At 44.5% G+C, this 11,126-nt stretch overlaps 1 protein-coding gene across 2 annotated transcripts; it reads left to right on the top strand.

Moving 5' to 3' along the window:
- The first annotated feature begins 97 nt into the window (after window positions 1-97).
- NDUFAF1 (NADH:ubiquinone oxidoreductase complex assembly factor 1) lies at window positions 98-8,233 on the top strand. Of its 2 annotated transcripts, none has more exons than XM_081907014.1 (5): window positions 98-624; window positions 1,976-2,584; window positions 4,291-4,476; window positions 6,805-6,879; window positions 7,709-8,233. In XM_081907014.1, the coding sequence occupies exons 2-5, from the start codon at window positions 2,075-2,077 to the stop codon at window positions 7,856-7,858; spliced, it is 921 nt and encodes a 306-aa protein (XP_081763140.1). In that variant the 5' UTR covers window positions 98-624; window positions 1,976-2,074; the 3' UTR covers window positions 7,859-8,233. The 2 variants fall into 2 exon arrangements, with proteins under 2 accessions (XP_081763140.1, XP_081763139.1); XM_081907013.1 differs by having other exon boundaries at window positions 98-628.
- Window positions 8,234-11,126: the final 2,893 nt, after the last annotated feature.

Raw genomic sequence — 11,126 nt, 5'->3', positions numbered from 1 at the left:
CGGGGCCGAGGAGCGGCGGGCCAGTGGCCAGTCGGAACGGGGAGGGAGGGGGCGGGCGTTGTGGTGGAACAAAGAGGCGGTCCCGCGTCAGTTGGGTCCGGCCCCTGGCCCTCGAAGATGGCGCTGCAAGGAAGAGGCGCGCGGGCGAGAGGGGGGGGGCGGCAGGGAGTGCGCTGGGTCTTGTTTCCCCTGAAGAAATGAAAGCAGCATTTTGGGAATAAACGAGCCCTCAGTCGTACTGTAAAAGCATTCTATGAGCCGGGCTCTCCTTAAAGGGCCGTTTCTAGGTTTTGGCCTACTGGGACTTCCTGAAGCCTGTTGTACTTCGTAGGCCTACATGAGACTGATTTGCGACCGTTCCTTATAGCGAAGTGAGGAGAGTAACGCAACAGTGTCCCTCGTCCTTCTCAGGGGGCCGATAACGTCTCTGGGCTAATTCTTAGCCGAAGGAGGGAGAGCTTTTGTTCCGGGGGCGCTTGGCCAGGAACTCTCCCGTGGGCAGCGCGGAACCTTGAGTGTGAGGCTCTTGTTTCCTTGGAGAGCGGAGCCAGCTGCACTCGGTCTCGGGGGTCATACGGACGGCTTTCGGCGGCGGACTGGCGGAGCGTGGAGGCATCGCAGAAGGCAGGTGAGGGTCTTACTGTGAGCGTGAAGCGGGGATGTGAGACTGTGGCCGTTTTTGCCTGCATGCAAGAACGGTGGGCTTTCCTTGCTAAATGTTCCGCTACATTTCCCGGGTGGTTTAGCTCAGGAAACTCCAGGACTAGCAGACGAAAGGGCGTCCGATTCGCGCAGCCTTATGCCCTGGCGCCTCTCATTTTAGAAACAGGGCACAACTATTCAGCTAAACCAGGCAGCATTAAAACCTTAGGTTAGGGTACATAGGCTCTAAGGGTGGTGTGGCGAGTACTGCTGGCGTCCGTTGTCGTCTGTTGGTTAATATGCACGGAAACTGTCGATGTGAGGAAGAATTCTCTCTTAATACCGTTGATAGTCTGGATATAGCTGCGTAGTGATAGCGCTGTACTTAACGTTTGCCTCTTCTTTTATTTATATTCACATGCCACGTCTAGTGTGTTATTTATTCACAGTTTCAGAAGACTTACTGATCGACTTCTTTTCTCAATTTGTAAATGTGAAGGATGTTCTTGGGTGAACATAGTTTTTCCATAGTTTTTCATTTGGTATTTCCAGTTAGAACTAAGTTGTTTCCTCAGATTCAAGTTTTCCTAAAGTTGTCATTTATTTAAAACATTTCTAGTCTGCTCTTTATTACTAAAAGTAATCTTTTTAAACTTACAAGATACAGTGAAAAAGCCAACAATAAATAATGAACTAGATGGTGACTAGATGGTGCAGAAGCTAAAACTGTTCTGTCAAAATTTTAAGATTATAAACTAATTTTCCATATGATTAGGATTTAGTAGTGATACCTTTTGAGTTTTCAAAGTACTTCATGTTCGCTATTTCAGCATCACCTACAACAACCACGGAAAATAGGCTAATATTCCCATATTGCACATGGAGGATGAGCTGTTAATGTCTTTCTTAAGGCCACCTAAAGAGCTTATTCCTAAACCAAGAGTTTTTGTTGAATGGGCATGACTGCCATTGTCATCTCTGCTTTTTCGGCAGCTCTGGAGTACATTTCAAAAACGCTTTCCATGGTGCTAAGAGTATGCGTGTGCAGATGGGTGTGCACTCCCTTATTTGCATTTAAAGAGAAAAACAGTCTGCTTCTAATTGGATACAATATACTTATTACACTCAATTTTAAAAAATAATAATATTGAACTAGGGCAATGTGATACCTGTTTCTTATTTATGAGGCAGGGATTATCCTCAGACTCTGTGCCAATAATTCCACTTAAGGTAATAAAGTTAAGCACATACCCAAATCTTAGTACTGTAGCTTTGGAAAATAAATTAAGCCAACATGTTTGCTCAAAAAATATTTCATTTCCTTTTGTTGCAGATGGAAGCAAACAACATTAATCGGGGATTGAAAGCACTATTTTTTTAAAATAAAAGTTTGTTGGAAAGCAAAAGATTCTAGTTTTCTGTGAATATTATTATGGCTGCATCCCTCAAGATTTTGGATGCTGCCTGTCTTCTAAAGAAATGTCATTGGCAAAATTGCTTGTGTCCCTTGTTTAGACCTCTTGTTGATAGTTGCAATCTAAAATGGTACAGTAGCTACAGGAGACCAGGGACACCTCCTGACAAAACCCCACCTTGGAAGAAAATAGACTTCAGCTTTCAGAAGGGAGTGGAAGGAATCAAGACACATTTTGGACGATTAGTGAAAGAAGTAACTGATCATGTGAAAGGACCTGAGGGACGTCCACTAAAGCAATACATGCTGGAACAGACAAGAGTGGCTTGGGAGTTTCGTAGTCAAGAAGACTTGGATAAATGGGTAATCTCATCTGATGTTGAAATTGGAGGGAAAAGTGAAATCTATATGCAGCTGGGCAAGAATAACCAGTCTGCCCTGTTGTATGGGAACATTAATACTACAGTACCTCGTGATGGTGAGACCAGGTACAGTGGTTACTGCTCCATGAGATCGAAACCTCGACTGGTGAGTATATAGTATAGTAATAGTCATTTTGCTTCAAACTAGGAGCACTATGTAAGCAGGAGTGGAATTAGCTTTTAGTGATGAAAGCTCTTTATATATATAGAGAGTGTGTGTGTGTGTGTGTTACAAAAGTACAGTGGTACCTTGGGATACGAACGGGATCCGTTCCACAGCCTTGTTCGCATCCTGAAGCGAACGCAATTCGCACCTGCGCGTGCGCAGGTTGCGTTTCTCCGCACATGCATGTGACGTCTGCGCATGAACGTGCAGTGAAACCCAGAAGTAATGCTCTCTGTTACTTGTGGGTCGCCGCGGAGCGCAACCCAAAAATACTTAACTTGAAGCACATTTATCCCGAGGTATGACTGTACATACATTGTCTCTATTTTCAGATCATAAAGTCCTTTCTACAGATCAGTTATATTTGATATAAAACATTACTGTTGTATACAGTGCAGTTGTACCTTGGATCCCAAACGCTTTGTGAGTCCACCGTTTTGGCTCCCAAATGCCACAAACCCGGAAGTGAGTGTTCCGGTTTGTGAATGTTCTTTGGAACCCGAACATCTGACACGGCTTCTGCAGCTTCCGATTGGTTGCAGGAGCTTCTTGCAGCCAATTGGAAGCCATGCCTTGGTTTCTGAACGTCGGAACGAAAGTCGGAACGGACAACTGTATAAGGCAGGCAAGTCCAAAGTCCGTTTCAGGGGTTTAATCTGGCCTTTGTGGCAGTTTATTTCCTGGGGTAAAAATCCTTTAAAAAAAAAGCTTCAACCCTAAAAAAACCTCACGGCCCTTCACTTCATCAAATCTGGCCCTCTCTGAAAAAAGTCTGGACACCACTGGTATAAGGGGAGGAGGGTATAAATCTGAGATACATTTGTTGCTGGTCTGTGTGCAACAGTGTTTGCTTAATGTACAGATATATTAAAATTGTACTGACCTTGATTTATAGAGCATGCTCAGCATTGTGTAATCGACCAAATACTCTTCCTGCTGCCACAACTGTGAGAAGGTGAATACAGTATACAAACATGCCATTTTAAAGATATGTCTTTTGAGTTCTATGTTAAGACATGTGACTCAGTTTTTGACCAAGTTCTACTCCAGCTTATTTTTTATCACTTTTTGAAAAAGAATATTATGTTTGAGGCATGTTATTCAGTCACGCAAATTACATGGATAATGAGTAAAGCATAAGGCACAAAGCATGATTTCCTCAAAGCCTTTACCTACTAATTTGTAATTATGTGCTTCTTAAATAAAACTAAATGTAAATACTTTAAAACATGGTCTTAAATGTGAGTTTGTAATGTAATCTTCCAAAATCTGGTAAAATTGTATATATTTATTTAACTTCCTGGAAAAACTAAAGTTCATTAACAGTACAATAAAAGTGTGTAAACATGTTCAGAGTGCACTGAAGCAGCTTAGTTGGGATGGGGAAGTCAAGTTTGACTCAGCGGAAGGCTTAGAACAGAGCTTTTCAAATTGTACATTGAGACATGTTAGTCAGTTAGTTGGCTGCAGTGTACAGATGTGTCTTGCAAAAATTCTCCCCAAGCTCCGCCTGGGGCTGGGAATGGGTTAGTTAGCTAGTAAAACTGATTTTTTATGTCAAGAAATGATGCATGTCTGAAAAATGTGTCACCAACATGAGAAGTTTGGAAAACTCTGGCTTAGAGCAATATCTTGTATTTTGGTAGGTGGCTTTTGATCGAAAGAAGCCTTATGATTGGTCAAATTTCAATACCCTGGTCCTGCGTGTTCGTGGTGATGGTAGACCCTGGATGGTAAACATCTATACAGACCCATACTTCTCTCATCAGAAGGATGACATCTATAATTACTTCATGTTCACACGTGGGGGCCCGTATTGGGAGGAAATCAAGGTAATACAATGAGTATTTCCATAGGTGTGTAAAAAATGTATTACTTGTCATGTGGAAAATAAGCAACTGAAGGACCTCTGGCTTACCAGTAATAGTTGTCCAAAATTCAATAGACATGGGCTATAAATTAAAAACATTTTATCCCACTATTCAGGCAAAAAAAGGTTCCCAGATTGAGTTACAGGTATGTTCACAATCCAAGAGGCAACACAAAAGGAAAAGGAATAAAAAGCGGGAAAGCAAGCTCAGGCTATAGAGTTCTTGTAGGGATCAGCTGGAATGGAAAGATGTAAAGAGGAAAAGCCAAAAGTTCCAGTTTTTTCACCAAAACCTATGGAAACGATCCTGCAGTTCCATCTTTCCCACTTATATAGTCTGGTAGAATGGTTGTAAACAATGATAGTTGAGGGAGCTGGTCTCTCAGCTGACCTGATAAAGAGGTCCTACAGTCCCATCTGTCCCTCTTCTGTAGTTTAAAGGAAATGTAAGCTGACAAACTATTTATTTAAATCAAATAATATGTAGGGCATAGAAAATAAGTCCAAATGGATGTTTTTAGGCTTTACAAACTTAAACATGTAGAAGGAATAATTATAAAAGTGAAAAACAGAATGATTTTATGGGTACTTCCACACCGGTTTCAGGCTTAAAAGTTTTAAGCATTTGAGAGATAAGTGGAAACCCACAGAAGGCTGCTGAAGATAAATGGACACAGTTTCTAGGTAAATAAACTCAGAGTTGTGAGGGCGGCTAGTCAAGGTGCTGAGCTAGTGCCTGGATTTGGTAGTCGGCTGGATGAGGGCCAGTAAATGAGGCGGAAACCTGACAAGATGGAGGTTCTGTAGGTAGCTGGTTTGTGTCCAGGAATTAGGTGTATAATTTTACATGAGGTTGCACCCACCCTGAAAGAACTGGTTTCCTGTAGTTTCCATTCATTTTTGCAGCAGGTCTATATCTATTTAGCTAGGTATTTTAATGTTGGCATTTTAGTCTTCTCTTACTGTTTTTGGTTACTTCTTACTGTTTTACGATGTTTTCTGGTTTTGTGGTATGCTTAAGTTTGTTTATACCTATTTGTATCATGCCCTAGTACCTGTATGGATTAAGGGCAGTCTACACATGTGGGTGGCGCTGTGGTCTAAACCACAGAGCCTAGGGCTTGCCAATCAGAAGGTCGGCGGTTCAAATCCGCGCGACAGGGTGAGCTCCCGTTGCTTGATCCCAGCTTCTGCCACCCTAGCAGTTTGAAAGCATACCAAAAGTACAAGTAGATAAATAGGTACCGCTCTGGCGGGAAGGTAAATGGCGTTTCCATGCGCTGCTCTGGTTCTCTGGCTTAGTCATGACCTGGAAGGTGTCTGCGGACAAACGCCAGCTCCCTCAGCCTATAGAGTGAGATGAACGCGCAACCTCAGTCGTCCGCGACTGGACCTAATGATCAGGGGTACCTTTACCTTACAAATTTTTAAAATAATAATAGCTAATTAAGCATATAGATAGCCTGTACACAATTGTATCTTCTTTGCAGACTTCAGCAAACTACTGACAAGGCTATTTTGGGAGATACGTATTTGGCACAGGAGTGACTGTGGTCACATGGAGTTGTATTTTCAGAATTATTGCTTAGGATGAAATTGCAGTAACACTTTCAGTTATTTCTCTCCTGATTTGCAGGCTAAGCATTGTGAAACTATAACAGTTCTTGCATTGTTAATAGTAATATGGTTTTAAAAAACGAAGCTTTATTGAAAAGTATTCTGCTACTACTGAACACCAATCATGAATGCAGCATTATTCTGTTGAGTTTATATAGAGTGTTGAAAATATCAGGTGTTAATATGTGTCTTTGTCATGCAGATTTCCATTTACCTGTGGTAATTCCCCCTAAACAGATAGCTTGACCAATCCTTCATTCTAGCTTCCCCATACCTTATTTTGTTCTTTTAAAGATCTTCCTGTTCTTGTACATAACTGTGCTTTCAGTTCTAATCAGTTGAGAGAATGCTGCATTATCCACAAGTGTGGATTATAAATAGTAATGGGTAGGAAAAAACTTAGCTACATAGCCATCCCAATGTGAGCACACACACACACCTGCTTTGTATTCAGAGCCAGCACCACTATGAAAATCGCAATATGAAATTATGAGCTGCATGAAGGCACTTGCTACCAGTTACTTAAAATATGCTTGCTTCTGACTAAAGGGAGGAGGAGGTTATTGCTGTTGTTTTAATTATTTACTTGTATTCTGTGAACAGCCCTGAGATCTTGTGAAGAGCAGTATATAAATTTAATAAACAATAATAACAAATAATTTCTTATTGGCAGATTCCGTTTTCCAAGTTCTTTTTTACAAGCCGGGGGAGAATCCAGGATAACCAACATGCACTCTGGTTAGATAAGGTAAATATTCTTGCACGTAAATCTGCTACTTGAAAGTGCAAGATTTTAACTATATGGTCCAATGAAACAAGTCCGCAAATTGTATGCTGATGGTGCTCTTTTGGAATTTCCCTCCATACCCCATCCTCTTTAGACTAATTGTGAACTGCAAAGAACTTTTGAACTGCAGAACACCCCTGCTCTACAGAGACAAATGGCAATAGCTTTCAGTGCTTTATACAAATTCCATGTTTGAAACCTGCGCTTAGCTCTTGGCTAACTTGTAGAGCTGCCCTGTTGCTCTCCAAGAAAAAGTGCAGGGAGCTTATGTGCTGACCAGTGCCAAGTCCTTTAAGTACCTTCCCAGTGAAGGCCTATAGCAGAACCAGAGAGATTGAAAAGTCCCAGGAGGGCTGAACCTGAACTAGAGTATGTGATAAGAGGAACTCTTCTCATATGGGTCCTTCTTTCCTGTTGGAACCTCTGCTGTAGAATCAGAAGAGAAGGCAAAGCTGGAGGACCAAACGTAGGGTTTGGCTTGGAGTTTGTTGTAGTTTTAGTGACTGTTGATGTGTGCAATGAAGCAATACCAGTCTGTATTGAAATTGTCCCGTTTCTAACCTGTTAGCTTCTCAGCCAAAGCTATTTGCCATACATTTGTATACCTTCTAGTTACCAATAAACCAAGACCAGTTTTCTGAGGTGTTTATAAGCTGACAATCAGTGACCATTAAAAAATATGAATGAATCCTTGTAGAGAAGCGTTATGGCCTCCACATGTCTATGTTAATTCAAGGAATAATTTGGAAAATGCCGTTACAAATTATGCATTGTTGTTGTTTTTAAACAGATCAGTACCTTAGGATTCACTATAGCTGACCAAGTAAACGGTCCATTTCAGCTGGAGATTGACTTCATTGGATTGTTCTGTGATGCAGCCCATTCAGAGGAAACTGCCTATGAGCTATATGAAAGAAATCCCAAGAATCCCAAGAAGTAGAACTTACTGAACATTTGGAGGACTGCTATTCATCTGAAACTGGAAACTTCCACCATCCCTCCCCCCCCCTTACACAAAATTTGCAAACAGCAGGGGGAGGGGAAAAACCTTGGCCTGCTAAAATAGCATATGGAAAAACAGTAGTAGCTGAAAGTTAGTGGCTTTCAGGGTTAGGTGACTGGATGATTCTAATGGTTTACTAAGTTGGAATAAAGTCAACAGGCTAAAGGTCTAAAATTACATTGAAATATCCATTTCACTTGAAGAAAAAGAGGCAAGTATTTTATGGGAAACAAATAGCTAACCAATGAGTGATGTAGAAGGCTTTGGGGGCTTGTGTGTTGGGCTACCTAATAAATTTCTACCCTAAACTCATTTCTGGCTACTGCATTCTTTGTGACTGTTTTTTGTAGCTACCAGCCATCACGGGTAGGATGAGCTAATTTGCAGACATGCCAAAGCTTGTTAGAAACGGGTCCCAATCAAAAATGCAATCAATGCTGTGACCAAAGCCACTAGTGTGCAGAGATTAGTTGCAATTCCATTTGGAGGGAGTAAGAGATTCCTTTCTGACCTTAATCTGTCCCATTTAGAAGCCCTTCATTGGAAGAGGCTTGCAAAACAAGCTACACATGCAATAGCAGAAAGCGATCCTCTTCCATTCTGTTTAGGTGGGAAGAATCTTTGTTATCAGAACTCTTCATGATGGAGTAGGAAACAGGGAAGTGTGACCTGCTATCAATCAAATGGAAGGACAATACCACTAGGGGCTATTCCTTCAACCCTTCTTGTGTCTACTATGTCCTGCCTGTGACTAAAGCCTTTTTGCTCAATGGACTATATGACTTTGGCGGAGATGACAAGCAGAATCCGAGACCAGGGAAGAGAAACGGCGGAAGAGGATTGGAAAAAATTTAAAGACTATCTAAAGAAATATTCAAAAATTAGCGAATGTTAGATTGATGCTGGATGAGAAAGTTAGGGGTTAAATAGCAACAATGGTTATGATTAAAGAAAATGAGGGTTAACAAAACTAAATTGAAAATAAGGGAAGGATTTGCTGACCAATTAATTAGACATGAGAATACAGAAAGGGGAGGCATGAGGAAGTCGGGAAAGTAAGTTATAAGAAATTAAGATCTGAAATTATACGTGTTGTATGTTTTTTCTATGTTTTATGTTTTGTGTATTATTCTAAAAATTTGTGAAAATCGTAATAAAAATTTATATTAAAAAAAAAAAGCCTTTTTGCTCAAATCATGATGAGTTCTAGATGCCTGGGCCTCTGAGTAAGGCTTTCTTGGTGGTGGTGGTACCCCATAGAAGGAACACACTTCCCTGCAGGCTGGTACCAACATCAATTAATTTTGGAGCAAGGTGAAAAAAAATTTCTGCAACTTTTGAAGATCAGCCTTGACCGAAGACATTTAGGACAGGTGGAAGAACATGCTTTAGTAGTTTTTTATGTAATGCATGTTGTGATCCTTCCAGGGTGCTGTTTTGCAGTGAATGGGATATAAATTTAGAAAATAAATATGTATTGTGTCTGCTCATCCTCCAGTGTCTTTGATTAAAACTAAAGCAGTGTTTCCCAACCGGTGTTCCGCGGCACACTAGTGTGCCGCGAGACGTTGCCTGGTGTGCCGTGGGAGGGAGGCGGGGGAGTCCGCCGGCGAGAGGCGGGGCGGCGGCGGCGAGCACATGCGGGGCGGCGAGCGAGCTCCCTCCCAAATCCCATCGCCGCTCGGCGCTGGTGTTGGCAAGTCTTGCGCACCGGGGGATCTCCCCCCGGGAGCGCAAGGCTTGCGGGCGGCAGCTGGCAGCGCGGAGCACGGGGCGCCCTTCGGAGGGCTCCGCGTGCTTCGGGCAACAGGCTGCCGCCCCAAGCCTCGCGCGCCCAGCGGGAGCTCCTGCCGGGCGCGCAAGGCTTGCAGACACTCGCCCGAAGCACGGGGAGCCCTCCGGAGGGCTCCCTGTGCTTCGGGCAACAGGCTGCCGCCCCAAGCCTTGCGCGCCTGGCGGGAGCTCCTGCCGGGCGCACAAGGCTTGCAGACACTCGGCCGAAGCACGGGGAGCCCTCCGGAGGGCTCCCTGTGCTTCGGGCAACAGGCTGCCGCCCCAAGCCTTGCGCGCCTGGCGGGAGCTCCTGCCGGGCGCGCAAGGCTTGCAGACACTCGCCCGAAGCACGGGGAGCCCTCCGGAGGGCTCCCTGTGCTTCGGGCAACAGGCTGCCGCCCCAAGCCTTGCGCGCCTGGCAGGAGCTCCTGCCGGGTGCGCAGGGTTGCAGACACTCGCCCGAAGCACGGGGCACCCTCCGGAGGCCTCCGTGTGCTTCGGGCAACAGATGCCACCCCAAGCCTTGCGCGCCTGGCGGGAGCTGCTGCCGGGCGCGCAAGGCTTGCAGACACTCGCCGAAGCACGGGGCACCCTCGGGAGGGCTCCGTGTGCTTCGGGCAACAGGCTGCCGCCCCAAGCCTCGCGCGCCCGGCAGGAGCTCCTGCCGGGCGCAAGGCTTGCAAACACTCGCGCGAAGCACGGGGAGCCCTCCGGAGGGCTCCCTGTGCTTTGGGCAACAGGCTGCCGCCCCAAGCCTCGCGCGCCTGGCGGGAGCTCCTGCTGGGCGTGCAAGGCTTGCAGACACTCGCCCGAAGCACGGGGCACCCTCCGGAGGGCTCCCTGTGCTTCGGGCAACAGGCTGCCGCCCCAAGCCTTGCGCGCTGGGCGGGAGCTCCTGCCCGGCGCGCAAGGCTTGCGGACAGCTTCCTGAAGCCTGGAGAGCGAGAGGGGTCGGTGCGCACCGATGCCTCTTGCTCTCCAGGCTTCAGAGAAAGCCTGCATTCGCCCCATAGGACGCACACACATTTCCCCTTTATTTTTGGAGGGGAAAAAGTGCGTCCTATGGGGCGAAAAATACGGTACTTTCTTTGTGTTTATTTGATGCCTATTAAAGAGAGTTACTTTATATATAGTCAATATAGGCACAGAGTTAATTTTTTAAACATTTTCTAATGGTGGTGTGCCTCGAGATTTTTTTCATGAAACAAGTGTGCCTTTGCCCAAAAAAGGTTGGGAAACACTGAACTAAAGTATACGCTTGAAGGGGGTGGAGACAGACTTGGTGATGAAATGTATTCCCACCCCTAACTGATCACCAGCCAGGACGTAGATTAAGCTTATGTGGTCTTGATCAGGCACCAGTACAATACTACTTTTTCATGCAGAAAGTCAGAAAATTCCCAAATTCATTATTTAAGAATTCCTGTATTCA

The sequence above is a fragment of the Podarcis melisellensis genome (assembly GCF_964234715.1).
Source record: "Podarcis melisellensis genome assembly, chromosome: 1".
NCBI lineage: Eukaryota > Metazoa > Chordata > Lepidosauria > Squamata > Lacertidae > Podarcis > Podarcis melisellensis.
Note: the sequence above shows the minus strand (reverse complement) of the source record. Positions and strands in the feature narration are given on the sequence as shown.

Excerpts from the sequence above, each read along its gene's own strand:
- NDUFAF1 (XM_081907014.1), top strand. The coding sequence starts at position 2,075 with ATGGCTGCATCCCTCAAGATTTTGGATGCTGCCTGTCTTCTAAAGAAA. Across the intron at positions 4,477-6,804 it reads CGTATTGGGAGGAAATCAAG|ATTCCGTTTTCCAAGTTCTT; the intron begins GTAATACAATGA and ends TCTTATTGGCAG. Across the intron at positions 6,880-7,708 it reads ATGCACTCTGGTTAGATAAG|ATCAGTACCTTAGGATTCAC; the intron begins GTAAATATTCTT and ends GTTTTTAAACAG.